The sequence below is a fragment of the Eptatretus burgeri genome, chromosome 9, assembly GCF_056783735.1.
Source record: "Eptatretus burgeri isolate ZD-2024b chromosome 9, Ebu_testis_v1, whole genome shotgun sequence".
Lineage (NCBI taxonomy): Eukaryota > Metazoa > Chordata > Myxini > Myxiniformes > Myxinidae > Eptatretus > Eptatretus burgeri.
In genome coordinates this window covers 96,669,650-96,688,170 of record NC_140969.1, presented here as the reverse complement: position 1 = coordinate 96,688,170, position 18,521 = coordinate 96,669,650, and the positions used below count along the sequence as shown (strand labels likewise).

Below are 18,521 nucleotides of genomic sequence, written 5' to 3'. Positions count from 1 at the left end.
AGACACACACACACACACACACACACACACACACACACACATACACACACACACACACACACACACACTTTGAGACCTAGCAGCTCTCTGTTTCACCTTCTGAAACCCACCTCCGTATGGAGGTAGCAGGCAACAGCAGCAACTTGCACGTACACACATGCACATACTTCCATTATGGTAATACAGTTTATACGTTCACATGCATAAAATACATAAAAATGACAAACGCAAAGATTTACCTTTAAACAGACTTCTTTGAAAGAGGAATTCAAGTGGGAAATTAGCAAAATTCAATTGAAATATATTGTTGTGGTTGACCAAATTCGCAAACCACCATTCAGGTCCCTTAGGTGAGATATCTCGGTAAGTATATGTGTAGTTCGGCCCAAACCCGTTGTCTAGAGGGAATAAATGTCATTCATGAGGGCTGCGACTCTTCAGGATAGCCGTTTTTCTTTTACTATCTTTATTTTGGACCAACCGCCATTATTACCACCACCAACCACGTCTCAACAGCCATCACAACAACAACCACCAACCACAACGCCGCTTCACCACAACCGCCACGACCTTTACCGTCACAACTCGCCACCATCGCATCACCGTCATCTCGCGCCACTCGTGGGCACCGATGCTGGACTCGTGCAGGGCGCGCACCGAGGAGCGTGTTCAAAAGCATCGCGGACTTTCCGCAGAAAAACGGATCAAGAACGACTCGCGCCCACTTTTGTTCCGTCCAATCGGTGAGCGAGGGGCGGTTTGGCCCCGCCTCCAGGGCGTTGGAGGGCGGTCGCTATATGCAAATTCATGGATCAAAAAGCATTCACGCCCACTTTTCCTCGGGCCAATGGGGAGCCAGCAAGAGAGGTGAAAGGTCGGAGGCAGAGGGTCAAAGATGAAGGAGCGAGGCCACGGGGGATATAAGGGGCCGCGTTCGTCAGTCGAGGCAGTTCAGTTTGCAGGAGGAAGAGTTGAGTTGGAAGCAGAGGAAGAGTTCAGTTCGCAGGAGGAAGAGTGCAGTTGGGAGTTCGCGGAGTCGGAGTGAAGAGGACGGAGCTGTGGAGAGGCGGCGGCGGCGAAGGCGGCTGAGGGGGTGCTCGCGTCGGATTCGAGGAACTGCGGAGGAAAAGGCCGGCGGCGCGACCGAGGTCGTGGTGGAGACGCTCGTCGCGGGACCCGCGATTTTTGTGAAATCCTCCTTTCCCCGAGCATCAGCAACCCCCTCCTGTTTCCCCCTGCGCTGAGATAGTGCGACAAAAGGGGGCCCCCTTCCCACCCCCTACCAGACACCGTCCGCGAGGCCCGCGGAGTTGAGGCACCACCGCCGCTCCGCGTCTCATCATCAGACGGGTAGGCCCGACACGGTCTCGGCCCCAGGCCCGCCTACCCCCTCATCCTGGAGGGTGGTTCTCTTTTCTTTTGCTTTGGGAATATGTGTTGTCGGCGCCGTCTGTGAAGTAAAATTGTATAAGTGTTGCCGTGTGCTCGCGTAGTCGGTATTAGATCTGCATTGTTGCATTTGCTTTTTGTCTTCTTCTTTTCTATGTGCTTTTGGTGGAATTGTATATGTGTGCTTCCCGTGTGCCGCGAAATAAATGTGCTTATTATTGAACTGTTTTCCCGCTTCGCTTCGTCATTTCTTTCATTGAATCCTCATCTTGCTTCACGTAAAGGGTTGGTCGTGGGTTAAGACGCCCGATAATTAATCGAACCGTCGAGGTCGAAGAATAACACCGCTCGGTTATCCCGATAGTACGGAACGGGTCGCTTAAGTGGCCCGTGTCCGAAGTCGACCTGCGGCGAGGTGCGATCGCCCGGTCTACCCTCCGTGTGGGTACTTAGGTAGGTCGAATTTGGCGAGCAACCCTATCCCACGCGGGGGCCGATTGGCTCGATCGCGGTGAGACCGAAAGGTCCACCCGTGACTGGTTCCCGGCGTTAGTCCGAGAGGGTCACGACTGGATTGTCCGTCCGGTGGGCGACGTGCTGCGATTCGAGTTACGTGGCCGTCAGCACGCCGGCGGGCGCGGAATCAGCAACATTGGTGTCAGGTCGTGCGATACAAACTCATCGCCCTCCTCGCGGCACTGGTATCGGAGAACGGGAAAACGGGCTCTCCTGTCTCCAATTAAATTCACGGGAATCGGTCCAGGGGTGAGAGGAGCGACCCCCGATTCCCTCCAAATTACGAGCGAGCTAAATTAACCCTTTAAGAGAAGCAAGATGGCGTCTCAAGGCGAGCGGGAGCCGGGGGTATTAGAAATGTATATGTGTAGTAATGTAGGATCCATGGTCCAGGATGAAATCCCCGTGCAGGAAATGTTGGTTGTACAGGAAAACGAACTCGCCCAACTGAACCCAGAGCCTGAAATAGGTGCGGCAGCGGCCGCGGTGTATGACACCTCCCCTCCCCCTCTCCACCAAAACCTCCCGATTCTTGCCGAATCGGCTCACCCAAGCGCACCCGACATGGCCCAGCTATACGCCATGCTGGCGGCAATGAACAAGCAAATGGAAACGAATGCGCATGAAATGAAAAACGAAATGAAAGGCATGACCAAACAAATAATCGAAAAGATGGATGCAAACACAACTGAATTTATAAACGAAATGAAAGGCATGAACAAGCAAATGAAGGAAGAAACGAAAAAGCTGCGGGGTGAGACGCAGAACATGGGCCGATGCCTGCAGGCGGGCATGAAGGCCGTGACAAAGGAAATAATAATAGTTGAGACAAGGGAGGTAAAGGGTGAAGAGGTGACCGAGTTGGCAGAGACACGGGAGACAGAAAAAATAGAGGAGAGACTGCACGATGAAGACGGGGTAAGTGACGCACACACACACACGGAGGTAGTGGAGGATAATGGGGGTGAGCTGGCGGACTGGGTAGAGACCCAGTGCGAGCACCTGGATGGCTTCCTCCAGGAACGAGGGGAGGGAGTATTCCCCCTTGAGGCGAGTCACGACCAGGTGAGTTCGGTCGTGCTTTGCGAGGTTGAGGGGAGGAGTGCTGCGAACGGGTGCTTGGAGAGCTTGGGGGGTATAGAGGCCCCGGAGACCCTTGTGGGGACACAAATCCCCAGTGTGGTTGTCCCTGTGTGTGTGGTGCAAGGCGTGAGTGCGTCCCCGTGTGTGGAAGCGACCCCGTGTGTGAGTGGTGTGGTGGCGATGGTGCCAGGGTACGTGCTTCCCAGCACGCCGTGTGTGGATGAGGCACCGTGTGTGAGTGTCGCCGTGTGTGTGGATGAGGCACCGCGGGTGAGTGCCCCCGCGTGTGTGAGTGAGGCACGGTGTGTGAGTGAGGCACGGTGTGTGAGTGAGGCACCGCGGGCGAGTGCCCCCGCGGGTGTGAGTGGAGTGGTTTGTATGAATGGAGCACCACGTGTGAGTGGTATGGGTTATGCAAGGAAGACCGTGTGTGTGAGAGAGCGGTATGTGAGGGAGATGTCGGTTGGCATGCGGGAGCACGCAGCCGCGTCTCCCGGTGTGAATGTAATGGAATGGAGCGTGAGCGTCGTAACACGCGGGAGTGCGTGTGTGGAATGGAGGCGACGACGGCGACATGTGAAGGAAGAAAGCCGAGTAGCGGCTGTAGCTGTTTCGAGGACCGTGCCAGGTTCACCCAGCAGTGAGCACGCGGTCCGTGCTGTGCAACGCACGAGGCCGCCACGTGCTCGCTTGCGAGAGTGAAGTCCCGGTCCGGAAACGCACGCGGTGGATTTGCCGATCCCGCGGACGGACAAAGTTTAGGCAGGTAAACGGATTTGGACCGGACGGGTTCTCCACGCGATCGTGTGTGTTAAGCTCCAACGGGCAAAGCACATGTGTTCGCGTGGGGAACCCCTCGAGACGTGGGGCTTGTGTTTTTTTTATGCGCACAGTGACGCCATGGCTGCACGTGGGGTTGGAATCCGGCAGGAGGGGTATCTCTGCCGGATGGTACCGTCCAAGGAGGGACGAGGAACACATGCAGCTGCATGACGTCACGGGCAGGTGCAAAGTGCGCGAGCTCTGAGTTGCCGCGCTGGTGCTGCGCATGGAAAAAAAAAAAAAAAGCAAGCCTCACTTTCGGGTGCACAGGATTCCTGGGCAAGGGGTGGAAGACCCCCTTACCTGGGCACAGGATGGAAACTAGTTAGGGGGAAGGGTTAGCATAGTTAGACCGACTTCATGGGGCGGGGGTAAGTCCTCATGGAGTCCGTGGAATGGATTAGGTAGAGGGATTGAGTGAGCTTTAGGTTGGGAAATAAAATGATTTATTTGGAGACCGTGACAGACAGTGAATGTGTAGTGGGGACGCAGCTTAGCTACGTAGTGTTAAAAGGAACGTGCTGTAATTTAAGGGACAACGTGGGAGCACGAGTTAGTTAGGGGATGTAGTTAGGAGGATGGCAGAGTTCAGCGGTGTGTGTGTTGAAGAGTTGGTGAGTTGTGAGGTGAGTACATGATGAGTGAGTGAGGCCAGCGGGTCTGTGTGAGTGGAGCGAGTCTGGAATGCATGGTGCGATGAGTGATTGGGGGGAGGAGTGACTCCCGCCCAAGGGACCCCCCGGGGTCAGAGTAAAGTGAGTTAGCTGGGTTAGTCAAATTGAAAAATGGAGGTCGTTTTGTTGTTGGTGGGAGTGTAGGCTCGAAACCCGTTTGGAGGGGTGCAGGAGCCCTGTTGACGGGCTGGGAGCGTGGCTGCGAAAGGTGAGTATCGCTGAGTGGGTACCCCGGGCACCAGGCTAGTCGGCCGTGGTAGGCCAAGGGCCCATGGGGGGCCGGGATAGAGTAGTGGGCACGGTTGTGCCTGCTTGGTGCTCGGGCCCGGGGCGCCATTAGCCGCGTGGGCAGTGTTGTGGACATGGGTGACCCTCGGAAAGGGGCCCGGGAAGCCAGCCTGCCACGTGTGCGTTTCAGGGGAGGTGCCATGGGGGGCACTCCCCGGTGTTCGGGAGCTGGTAGGCTCGGAGGCAGTGTCGTGCCTGGGGGTGCCATAGCGGGAGATTCGGCAGAGGGTCGTGCCTGCCAAAGGGAGCCACGTGTCCCAGCCATGAGACCGTGTGAGGGCACGGAGAGAAAATTGGGGGGCGAGGCCCGAAATTGTGAGGGCACCAACACAGGCGACGGGAATCTGGGTTGTTAGAACCAATAGTTTAAGCGAGAGGTGCTTGTTGAAAGCCCCGGGGTAGTTTAACAGTTAATGGTTAGGGTAGATTAGGAAGTGTACCCCTCCGCACCATCCATCCCCTCGCTGTTGTTGTGGGCCGCTGTACCCACTTTGGTTATAGATCGCTGAACTCTGGGGAGGCCATTCTGAGGCTTGAGTTGGGCCTCGACACAGGACGCTAGCTCTCCCTTATTCCCCTCCGGGAAGGGAACGTAGGGGTTGGGAGTAGGCTAGGTGACAGAATAGGTTAGCCGAACAAGGACAGTAAAGGGGGTTAGGGGACGATTTATAGTGGGGAAGTAAAAATAAAAACAACAAAAAAATAAGTTGGGGCTAAATTGGGGTTTGACAAATTAAGGGAGTGGGTATGTACAGTGACAGGCAAAGGCGATAGGTGGGTGGGAGACAGGTAGGTAGGTCCGAGCCCGCCTTCCGAGTGGCCAGCACCACCGCACTCCCTCCACCAACCTCCGCTGAACGGCAAAGGCTGGCCAGCTTCATCTGCTGGCTGTGTTGCTGCAAGGCAGAGGCCGGCCCACTTCATCGGCAGCTGTTGTTTTGCTGCAAGGCCTGTGCCGGCTGGATTGTCTGCAGCTGCTGTGCTTCAAGGCCTGTGCCGGCCAGTTCATCTGCCGGCTGTGTTTGCCTGCAACGGCCTTCTTCTGCGGGCTGTGTTTGCCTGCTGCCTTTGCCATGCCATGCCCACTGCCCCTGTTCACCAGCCCCATTCAATTTTTGCTTTGCCCCCCCCCCCTGTTCATTTCCATGTGCGCCAGGATCCGCAAGGCAACAGTTTGCAAGCTGCGAGAACTGCCCTGTTGGCAGCTACAACACGGGCCTGCAGTGGCGGCCCGTGCACCATGTTTGCGTCCATCCATTCACTCATCCATTTGTAGTGTTCATTGCGTGTGCCACTTGAGCTGGCACGGAGACTGCATTTGTGCAGCCCATGCACCGTTGTGGTTCACTGCGTTCAGTTCAAACCATTCATCCATCCATTCGTTGTGTTCATTGCGTGTGCCACTTGAGCTGGCACGGAGACTGCGTTTGTGCAGCCCATGCACCGTTGTGGTTCACTGCGTTCAGGTCAAAAAGGAAGGCCTTGGACTGCGTGTGAGCAGCCAGCCACGTTCCCTGTCACCTGCATTGTTTTGAGCCAGAGACTGCATGCGAGCAGCCTGGCTCCCTGCTAACTGCTTTTCTTTTGCAGAGTTCATTGATCCTGGGCCATGGTTTAGTGTAAAATTTGTAAGTTAAGGTTAAGATGTACTGTAAATATGAGTGCGCCCCCGGCATGTTTGTCTTAGCGCCGGCAATTTTATTTAAGTCGTCCGTGTGAGTGAGTTTGTTTAGGTCGTTACTCAGCCCTGAGGTTATTTATTTTGGGGACACGAATACCATGAATGTCGCACTCAGGGATCCGTAGGTAAAATGTACTGGGGGAAAACTACACATGCTGGCACACGAAAATTTGACGACTCGGGACGAGTCTGTAAAAAGGGGAGGGGTAGTGTTGTGGTTGACCAAATTCGCAAACCACCATTCAGGTCCCTTAGGTGAGATATCTCTGTAAGTATATGTGTAGTTAGGCCCAAACCCGTTGTCTAGAGGGAATAAATGTCATTCATGAGGGCTGCGACTCTTCAGGATAGCCGTTTTTCTTTTACTATCTTTACTTTGGACCAACCGCCATTATTACCACCACCAACCACGTCTCAACAGCCATCACAACAACAACCACCAACCACAACGCCGCTTCACCACAACCGCCACGACCTTTACCGTCACAACTCGCCACCATCGCATCACCGTCATCTCGCGCCACTCGTGGGCACCGATGCTGGACTCGTGCAGGGCGCGCACCGAGGAGCGTGTTCAAAAGCATCGCGGACTTTCCGCAGAAAAACGGATCAAGAACGACTCGCGCCCACTTTTGTTCCGTCCAATCGGTGAGCGAGGGGCGGTTTGGCCCCGCCTCCAGGGCGTTGGAGGGCGGTCGCTATATGCAAATTCATGGATCAAAAAGCATTCACGCCCACTTTTCCTCGGGCCAATGGGGAGCCAGCAAGAGAGGTGAAAGGTCGGAGGCAGAGGGTCAAAGATGAAGGAGCGAGGCCACGGGGGATATAAGGGGCCGCGTTCGTCAGTCGAGGCAGTTCAGTTTGCAGGAGGAAGAGTTGAGTTGGAAGCGGAGGAAGAGTTCAGTTCGCAGGAGGAAGAGTGCAGTTGGGAGTTCGCGGAGTCGGAGTGAAGAGGACGGAGCTGTGGAGAGGCGGCGAAGGCGGTTGAGGGGGTGCTCGCGTCGGATTCGAGGAACTGCGGAGGAAAAGGCCGGCGGTGCGACCGAGGTCGTGGCGGGACCCGCGATTTTTGTGAAATCCTCCTTTCCCCGAGCATCAGCAACCCCCTCCTGTTTCCCCCCGCGCTGAGATAGTGCGACAAAAGGGGGCCCCCTTCCCACCCCCTACCAGACACCGTCCGCGAGGTCCGCGGAGTTGAGGCACCACCGCCGCTCCGCGTCTCATCATCAGACGGGTAGGCCCGACACGGTCTCGGCCCCAGGCCCGCCTACCCCCTCATCCTGGAGGGTGGTTCTCTTTTCTTTTGCTTTGGGAATATGTGTTGTCGGCGCCGTCTGTGAAGTAAAATTGTATAAGTGTTGCCGTGTGCTCGCGTAGTCGGTATTAGATCTGCATTGTTGCATTTGCTTTTTGTCTTCTTCTTTTCTATGTGCTTTTGGTGGAATTGTATATGTGTGCTTCCCGTGTGCCGCGAAATAAATGTGCTTATTATTGAACTGTTTACCGCTTCGCTTCGTCATTTCTCCCATTGAATCCCCATCTTGCTTCACGTAAAGGGTTGGTCGTGGGTTAAGACGCCCGATAATTAATCGAACCATCGAGGTCGACGAATAACACCGCTCGGTTATCCCGATAGTACGGAACGGGTCGCTTAAGTGGCCCGTGTCCGAAGTCGACCTGCGGCGAGGTGCGATCGCCCGGTCTACCCTCCGTGTGGGTACTTAGGTAGGTCGAATTTGGCGAGCAACCCTATCCCACGCGGGGGCCGATTGGCTCGATCGCGGTGAGACCGAAAGGTCCACCCGTGACTGGTTCCCTGCGTTAGTCCGAGAGGGTCACGACTGGATTGTCCGTCCGGTGGGCGACTTGCCGCGATTCGAGTTACGTGGCCGTCAGCACGCCGGCGGGCGCGAATCCGCAACAATATATATCTCAAGGGCACAGACCACAAAATGTCGATATATGCTGTCAGCCTTCACAACCAGATCATGGCAAACTCCCGGACGGATGGACCTTATTGTATTTATATATGAATGGATGTCGAAGCGAGGGGTGGATTATATTTGGAGATAGCACAAAAGATTAAAAAAAGTGATGTCCTGTAAAAATAAAATTGCACATTTTCAGCGGATGAGCCACCTCCCAAGACACCAACCGCACGGCACCGCAGGGCCCAACACAGGCGGAAACGTACGTCTGTCCAATCGATGTTCCCTTGATAGCATGGATACTTTTACCGAAACAAACAACCAAGCAGCTTGGAGAGCGCTCGCCAAGTGGCTTAAGCATTCCAACGAAACGTTTGTTAAGAAACAGCTAGTTTGCCACGCAATTAGCAACACATTTAACATACACCTCCCGGAGACGCCTAAAATGTCTAGCCACGAACGCTGACGTCTGGATATTTATAAACATTGCAATATACCCAGCAATCCGAAGCAATGAACAGGCATTTGATAATATGAGTGAGGTAAGTGAAAACAACAACTTTATCGTGAAGAAATCGCTGTAGCCTGTTCCAAGTCGAGGCATGGTTGAGCAGACCAAAAAACATGGCGGCTTCAGACGCCAGTGAGGTTATCCAGGAAACACCTTGACACCCAGAGAGCGAGGTGGCTGAGGATCGCCTGATGAAGGATAAATTAAACAAGACCATCAATTATCTTCAAAAGTGGGTGTTTTAATTAACGCAAACACCCAATTTCACTCTTGCACTTCCTTGGAGTTTCAGGCCGTGAGGTTTTATAGTTATGGAGGCGACACACACACACACACACACACACACACACACACACACACACACACACACACACACACACACACACACTTTTATTAATATAAATTGAAAGGTTATATTGTGATGTTGACTTTCCGCATGTGAAAATAATGTGGTGCGGCAATTTTCAGGCAAATTGGGTTGGGGGGGGGGGTTGGAAATGTACGAGGGACAAACAAACAAACTCACTCTTGTACTGGGCGTCCCAAAGAAATGTTACCCCAATTTGTGTATTGATGTGATCGTGGTAACTTCCTTTTGGTCCTCACCCAACATATGTAAATACATTGTCCATACTTTGTTACCTTGTTTTTGTTTTTACTCTGACCTAGACCTGCATATGGTGGCAAGTTCTGTACAGGGGAAAGGAAGCGTTACCGAGTGTGCAACGTTCAGTCCTGCCTATTAAACCAGCCTTCCTTCCGCCAGCAACAGTGTAGCAAGTTTGACAGTGTTCCCTACAAAGCACAACTGCACACCTGGTTAGCTGTTTCAAACACAGGTCAGTCCGAAACACTTTCCACTCCTCAACTTGCACTCAATGTTATCCTTGTACATTGGCTCTGATAGGCACTTGATGATTCCTGCTTTGCCTTGTTTGGCTATTAGTAGCTGAAATCTTTTAATTTCACATTGAACTCGTTTTCCTTTTGGATTTTGTCCTGGAAAAAGTGCGGCCATGTGAACTGCACTGCCGACCTGCCGACGGTTACTTTACGGAGAAGATGCTTGATGCAGTGGTAGATGGAACGCCGTGCTATGATTCACCTGGAAGCCGTGAACTCTGCATCGATGGACTCTGTGAGGTGGGTGCACAAACATCTTTCAGTTTTCCTGAATGTAATCTCAATAGCCTCCAGGTGAGGATATGTTATTAATAGCAAAACAGCACGTTTGTGTACCTTGTGGGTCATCAAGCCTGTGGAGTCGAGCCTGGAATAGCAGAGCGCAGTCAGGTCAGATCAGCGGCTCAAGGTGTGTATTCTGGTGAATGAAGAAACATGACTAATTTTTAATACCAATGTCAAGGCTCATGGAAGAGCTGAACAACGCAGCAATGATGATTCACAGACATTTTCCCCCCAGTACACCCTGCATTTGACAGGTAGAAGTTTGTACTTTTTAAGGTATATTTTCAGGTTATTGTGGAAGTCTGGGGCAGAACTGCCGATTATACAATGTATCGTCAAACAGTTGATGAAAAATTGTTTTGGATTTTTAGAGACTTTCCTCAATGTATTTTTGGGGGTTTAAGCTTAAGGGCTGGCAGGATGGCCAAGAGGTACGCACACTCGCCTCGTGTGCATCTGACACATAATTGTGGATATTATCAAAATGGTAAAAAAAATAGTCGATGAACAGTCCCATTGCTCAGTTTGAGAACGTCTGATCTCAAAAGAAGGAGTTGACAAAGTTAAAATTAAGAATGATAATTATCTGTCAGAGAGTAGGAGTTATTATCTGACCTCAATCGGGACAATTTCATCATTCGAGCAAATTTTAAATCAACCATGTGGAACATCATCATGAAGTTAAAGAATAGAGGCCATGTCCACCTTGACTGTCGATCATGAAAACCCCTCGAGTAAGGAGAGAACATTGAGACAGATGTCTCTTCATCACATTCTTTAAACATATGATCCTTGAAGTTTTTCATGAGGATACCAAGAAAGGCTATGGTCTTTTTTTTCTTTCGAGTGCAGCCTTATGGCTGCTGGTTGCATCATTAGTTAGGGACACGGCTATGCCGCTGATGCAGTGTTCCTATTACCAGTACATTGGTACTCATTTTGACGACCTCAGAATGATGGCAGGCTGAGTCAACCCCACCTGGTGTTAATTCAACAGCCAATGGGACTCAAACTCAGGACCCCAGGATCCCAAGCCACTGTGCTTCGCGAAGGACACCGTGCAATCTTTCTTGTCCACCAATTCATTCTGGCAGATGTAATGCCCAGTTTAATGAACATCTGAGGGACAGCTCGCACATTGATTAATCACCCTTCCTGTGAAACACCGGGATGACAGTTTATAGGTAGGTTGGGATTTGAACCCAGGCTCGACAGCTTAGAACAAATGTGTGTAGCTCTCGAACATCCTGCCGTGGTGTTGGGAGACAGAGGCTCAGGGTTGTCTGCCCTTTCCTCCATGTCTGACAACTCCACGAGAGGACATGGTGGCTTCTTCTTTGCACTTCTTCTTGGTAATGGAGTTGGTGTTGATGCTGTCGGTTCATCAGTTCGAGTTCTTTCAACCTTCTGGAAGAAGCTAAAGAGTCTTCTGCACTGCTTTCTTCTTTCTTTCTTTTTTTCCAGCAAACATTGCTTTGTCGCTGCTGAAACCATTTTCCAATTCTCTCTTGAACTTGGAGTTCACTTGTCCCTTTGCTTTACCCATTCTAATCCTTCCGTTTAGTTAATCGTTTTTTAAATTCGATCTTTAATTTAATTTATTTTGCCTTCCTAACTCCAGGGATTTCCTCATGGAGAACCCAGCCACGGTCGTCACACTCACTGCTCGCGTCGCTGGAGCCTCCGCAGCGATCCCGCAGCCAAACTTGGCCCGCTGCTTAATTATTTTTGTTGCATTGAATGAAGTTACACTTTGGGCACATTCCTTCACTCAAGATAATTGTCTGAACATAAGAAAAGGTTGTTTAATGCTTTGACAATTACACATTTTCTTTTGTAAATATGCAGAAGGGAGCATAATGTTGCTTAGAGAAAAAATATGCTTAGTTATAACAATCGCGAATTTCTTAAAATTTTCAGATTTCACTCTAGGTTTCATGACTTATTTATCCACGAGCTCCGATCCTCAAATCCGAAGACAGATTTCGATGATATACTTTATGTGTATACTTTATGCCTGTGAGAGTAGATCATGGAAAATCACATCATATAATGCATGAAATCGCTCCAAGCTCCGAATTTGAAAGCTATAGCACTTACAAAAGGGATGTACACAGCGAATCGTAGGTATGTCGATCCAGCGTTCGATGATATGAGTGAGGAAAGTTTAAAAAAAAAAAATTTTTTGAGCACTTTATCGTACAGAAACCGTTGCAGCCTGTTCCAAGGCAAATAATTTTTGTTAAGCATCCCCAAACAAAATGATGCCTTAAGACCCCTGTGAGGTGACAGCAGAATAACAAAGATGGCGTGCCACCATCTTGGTAAGGTTTTTTTTTGTTTTTTTTCATGATGAGCACCCCCTTAATGACCCTCAAAAGAGGTGTTTAAATTTATCCAAATACCCAGTTTTCATTCATGCATTCCCTCGGAGTTCCTTTAGTATGTATGCAAAGTGTCGGGCTGCTAGGTTTCATGATTTGTAGTTGTGGAGGAGACTGACACACACACACACTGACACACTGATACACAGGCTCTTTTATTGTTATGGATTTCAGCGAAGATTACCATTTCTATTATTCTATTATTTTTTAGCTCGCCTGTTCGAAGAACAGAGAGCTATAGCGATACCCCTGGCGTGAGCGTCAGCGTCAGCGTGAAAATGTTTAAGGTTTTGGTGCAAGTTATTTAGAAGCTTGCCATTCATTTAATATGTGTACGAGGATGCTGATATTTGGCATGGAGGTTCCTTTGGGGTATATTATTGATGTAGTGAAGTTGAAATAAAAAAATAATTTCAATTTTTTTACATTTTTCACCTGTTTTTGAACTTACCTTTTTTGTAGCACATCAACGTTAAAGTTTTTGGTGCAAGTTATTTAGAAGCTTGCCATTCATTTAATATGTGTACTAGGATGCTGATATTTGGCATGGAGGTTCGTTTGGGGGTATATTATTGATGTAGTGAAGTTGAAATTAATAAATAATTTCAAATTTTAAAAATTTTTGACCTGTTTTGAACTTAACTTTTTTGTAGCACATCAACGTTGAAGTTTTTTCCTTTCTAATGTTTTTATCGACCACACTATTTTTACTGATTACAATATACAAATACATATATTGCTTTAAAATTATTTGGATCAGGCTTCACTGCAATGCCTTATAAAAATATTATTAGACTAGTCTTTTAAAAGCGATAAATGTATAAACAGGCGAGCATTGGGTGGCTTTGACACCAACTCTCTGGTCATGTTGTTGTACTTGTCATTACCACATTTTCCTGCATTTAGTTGAAACCTCGTCATTGTGTGCAGAGCGTAGGCTGTGATTACGAGATCGATTCAAATGTTGTGGAAGATCGCTGTGGGGTGTGCCAAGGAGATGGCTCTTCCTGTGAGACTGTCAAGAGAACGTTTAATGCCAGTGAGGGCCTGGGTACGCCAACCGACACGGCAGGACATGTGTGTTTATAACTCCAACACAGTCATTTATAATTCTCAAGTGTTATGTATCCTTATACGCATGTAAAAATGTTAAATATTATGTGCTTGTATGAAAATACAAAGTAAAAAACAGGACAGCATAGAAACATCAGTCTAACGTATATAAATAAGACAATGTGAGTGCATCACAATATGCTGATTATATGGTATATATAAAGGACAAAACACACTTCACACATATATATATATATATATATATATATATATATATATATATATATATATATATATATATTGCGTCATAGCTTTGATTATTCATAATGAACATGAGAACCTTGATGGCTTGATGGGCCGAATGGCAGCCTCCTGCACTGAAATTCCTTCTAAACCACATGTTCGTCAGGATATGAAAAGGATAAACTTCCACACACCCTAACAATACATCTACAGCCACCTCGATCATTTCGATGAACAATCTCGCTGCCCCACTCCTTTTCCTTCCTTTAATCCTCTGATAGAGCTGATTTAACTTCTTCACATATTTCTTGTTCTGCATCTTCAACATTAAATTCCAGGTCATTCTCCCATTCGTTTTCTTCACTCAACGTCTTTTCAAAGTAACATTTTCATTCCTTATCAATATCATCTTGTTTCAGGAGACGTCCGTATTTGTTTTTCAAACATTTAATCTTCTACCATATCTCTTATACCCTTGATCATCTTCCTGGCTATTTTGAAAATGTTGTTCTTGCCCTCTGATGTGATTAACCCTTTCCCCCCACTCTAACCCCATTCTTCCTCTACTTTATTCTTTGTTATCCCTATTTTCTACTTCAAACGTTTATAATATTCCTTATCTCAAGGATCTTAATTAAACTTTTGCCATGTTTTGTTTTAAGCTTCTTTCTTCTGTTTGAGCACTTCTTGGACTCTAATATTCCACGACCACGTTTCTCGTTCCTTTTGAAACCTGCCAGTGCTTATTCCACATTTATTGCTGGTTATCTTCATCCGAGCATTTTTCATTCGACCACATCCCATCTATGTCTTCACATATTACAATCTTCATCTCATTTTTCAAATTCTCTTGAAAATTTTCTGTTGTTTTTGCATCTCCAAAATTACAAATGTGTGGAACAAGTAAGAGGTTGTTCTTTTCTTTTCTTGAAGAAGGTATTGAGGACGCACGTATCCATCGCTTCCACCCTTTCTCATATCACTTCTCCTGCCTCATTACCTTCACCCTGTCCCAATCCACCGTTGACACCGTTATATTCGTTTGGTTTCTCACCGACATATCCATTCAAATCTCCATCTATAATCAGTTTTTCTTTGCACCTTATTACTTGAACCAAATCTACTCGTTCATCCCAAAATGATCTTCATTCTTCTTTGCCTAGACTTGCTTGGAATACATACACGCTCACAGTATTTAAAAAATTTATTCTCTCGTAATAATTTTCATTACTCAACTTCTCAATCGCTTTCCCTCCGTCACTTTTTGGCTAAATCTTTCTGTGATGAGAACACCAATGCCACCAATTCCTTCTTGATCTTAACAGACAAAAAAACAATTAAGATAAAATCAAATAATTGAATTAAAATCATGTGTTTGTACGTTATTGTTTCATGGCTGAACCGTAGCACCTAGAGGTCCCACATTTTGGATGTAGTTACTTCAGAACCTGGGCAAGGTTTTAAGCTACCATACATTGGCCTTGACATCTGTTTCGAAGCTACCAATAGTTGCTATAAAGTGTATATTTGGATGTGGGGTCAGGCAGTGCTGCCTGCCGGCCCACAGACAAAAGGTAACCACCGTGAGACCAATAACTTCATAGCTTTTCAATGTCCAACACGTCCTGAAACCTCCGCCAGGAAAAGTTGTATCTTCTCCATCCCGGGTAGCGCCGGGTCCCCCCACTCCGTGTAGTCCCAGGTAATCCCCCCCCCCAACCCCAGTATAACATAATTTATAAATTCAGTATTGTTGATTTGTATTTTTACACAAATCATGAAATGCAATCATGCTGATTGAAAAGATGTGTTCACAAGAGAGAGTTGGTAGAGAAAAGGGAATATTATTGTCTGTAGTAAAGGAGACAAATGTAAGTTTTTGCAGGTTAGCTGAGAGGTATGCACATTCACATCGAGCTGTTTCACCTGGGTTGGAATCTCGACCCAGCTATGAACTGCCATTCTGGTGTTTCACATGCAGACTGATGCATCACTGTTCCTCGGATGGATTAAAGTCAGAGGATGTGTGTGACACCTCTGGTCGTTAGCGGGCACTAAAGACCGCACAGTGTCTTTCATGAAAAGTAGGCAAGTTATCACCAGCACCTTGAACAAATGACAAATTGCTTCCTAATTCACCTTCAGTCAAATGTCGTGCCTGACTCGTCCGCTTGTGAAAGACTTGCGCCAAAACCATTCTCCGGCCAACCCCCCAAGAACGTGGCAAAAATTTGGGTGGTTTTGGTAGTAGTAATAGTAGGTTGGACATTTGGATGCCATTGCCTGGAGGCTTGTAGCAAGGTATTATGTACACATTTAGGACACGGGGGCCAAAAAATGAAAGTCATTGTATGATTAAGTTTTGCATATCATTTGTTAGCCAACATCATGGGGATTCAGGATCTATTTGGGCAGAGCTTAATTCTTCCTCTTTCTATTGCTCTGACAGGGTCAAAGTTGGTTATCAATTATCTGTATCAAGGAACCACTCATATCATTCTAAAATTGGTCTGATGGCTTAGATATGTATTATACACTAATTGGAAACCACATATATGGAGAATATTTGGTTTACATGATATTTGACAAAGAGCAAAGAGGTCAAGGTCATATGAAATTAACAAATTGATCAGTGTTCATTCAGGTCATAAATGTATATGCACATAAACTTAACCATAGAAATACATGCTGTGATGAACCAAACTAACATCTTAGGATTAAAAGTGCAGATTTCTTTAAAATGTTACGTACTTCCTAACGACCTTTGATGTTCTGTATACTGAACACAAACTGGCCTTTGGTATTGGTTTTTATATCATAGGGCCATCTTGGTAAACTTATTCTATGGTTATAAAATCAAGCTTATAGCTTTTGTAGCAGTTTGGTAAATGCAATTTGTTACGTACTTCCTAACATTTTTGACCCAATCAAGGAACTGAACCTAAAAACTGGTATGTAGTAATGATCCATGTTGAAACTTGCCATTTTAAATCATCACTTTATGCAGAAGTAAATTGCTATTTCAGATGTTCTATCAGATGCATTTCAAATTTCTGGAATAAGATTTTGTAAGCTTCACTATGACTGGGGGAAATTTTACAAAATCTGAAATTTTACACATTTGAAGGTGCCAAGATATGCAGAAGGTCATAATAAATGTACTGTTTCGAGGAATTGTTCTATTCTTTTGTATAATGATATATATATCAAACAAAAAATGCATTTTCAACCATTTTGGACAACATATACAATCATACATGTGACCCATTTCTAAAAAAATGAGCTATAAAAATGGAAAAAATAGCCTGAGTTTGGATAAAAAAAACATGCTTTGTAAGCAACTATATCCATAGGACCCATAGCAAAGTATACATTTTCTGAAAGCACAGACACTTGGGCATTATATAACATTAAGATTGTTTATCTTATTAAAACTGGGTTCGATTTCTAAGCTTTCTCCTCATTTAGGACCACAGTGTACACAATACCATGCTACAAGCCTGGATATATCTGAAATGCATATATTTTAACGTGACATGCATTATGTTTTTACATACGTAGTGTTTATATCATGATTGGCTATTTCATTAATTATTGCTGAATATGGAACTTCAGAAAACCAATCAGGCCAAACAAATTTTCCTTTCCATTACCTGGTCAATGGATACAGGTGGAATTTGACTGATACTCATGGCGTATATGAATGACGTACTTATGCTGACCAGGAGCAGAAGAAGAATCACACGCAAATCCATGCTGCCATTGTTTAGCTGTGACAACAGGTGAAGAAGATTATTTTGTTCGCACAGAAGCGTTCTATTTTGACTTGATGCCGCAGTATTTCTGTAATTTCGTGCTTCGCAGAGCAATCGCCAGGAACTGATCATTTCCATTTGCAGGTTTAACAGATTGGGATTGCGACATGGGAATTACCCGTCTGCACAATTTTGACCGATGTTTTAAATTCTTCAATTATTTTTTGTTGTACTGAAATTCGAATTGGTCATTAGGATTCTGCTGGTCACTATATTTGTTGTTCTTTATATGGAATTTGATGAACAATGTATTCATTGTACTGAGCCTCTTCAAAATTTCTTTCGTATTTTTGTTGCATATGTCTTCTATGCCACGAACAAGTCATCAATAACCAAATTTTGTTCACTGTTAACCTATGAGGCACATGAGAAGAACACAGAGCTCAGAACTCGAATGGAGGACACACAGATGGAACATATCATATTTGTTTCAAATAAACAAAAGTGTGACATTTCTTTTTATTATTTACATCGATTTCTGTACAAACTCTAAATGGAGCTTGTACATAAATCACATGCGGAACAAAGGCATTAGTAATCATCAATGGACTTTTACATGAATTACAAGGATATTTAATATAATATGGACAAACATAGATACAATATGGTATATGGGACTTGAACCTGGGCTTCCTGTATCATGAGTTAGGGGTTCACTTGGGAACACACACTGACCAACCGAGGCTTGTTATTAGTTGTTAATTTTCTCATTTATTTAAAAGAGCAAGTTACCAGTGCCCACACGAGATTCTAAACGGGGCAGAAATGGAGGTGCCAAAAATACAAATGGCGTCTTCTGTCATCGAGCTGGCAAGCTGGGAGCAACAATTCACATTCATTGCCACCTCTGATGCAATTTAAATGCTCTAGTGGCGGTGAGGTGCTTCATTTGAAGCTTTTTGTTCGATATATATATATATATATATATATATATATATATATATAT

At 46.5% G+C, this 18,521-nt stretch overlaps 1 protein-coding gene and 1 long non-coding RNA gene across 3 annotated transcripts in view; one reads left to right on the top strand and one right to left on the bottom strand.

The window, feature by feature from the left end:
- The window catches only part of ADAMTS7 (ADAM metallopeptidase with thrombospondin type 1 motif 7), a 168,909-nt gene that overhangs the window by 41,586 nt on the left and 108,802 nt on the right, over positions 1–18,521 (top strand). Inside the window, exons 12-14 of one of the 2 annotated variants that reach the window (XM_085896244.1) lie at positions 9,562–9,731; positions 9,902–10,035; positions 13,395–13,515. In XM_085896244.1, the coding sequence (XP_085752370.1) occupies positions 9,562–9,731; positions 9,902–10,035; positions 13,395–13,515 (425 nt within the window). Of the gene's footprint in view, positions 1–9,561; positions 9,732–9,901; positions 10,036–13,394; positions 13,542–18,521 lie in introns of both variants that reach the window. The other variant, XM_085896245.1, reaches the window with a different exon arrangement.
- LOC147020698 (uncharacterized) overlaps positions 9,836–18,521 on the bottom strand; it is a 97,095-nt gene continuing 88,409 nt past the window's right edge. Inside the window, exons 2-3 of the long non-coding RNA XR_015061928.1 lie at positions 10,132–10,213; positions 9,836–10,028 (exon numbers count right to left, since the gene is read on the bottom strand). This is a non-coding gene — a long non-coding RNA (uncharacterized LOC147020698). The remainder of the gene's footprint in view (positions 10,029–10,131; positions 10,214–18,521) is intronic.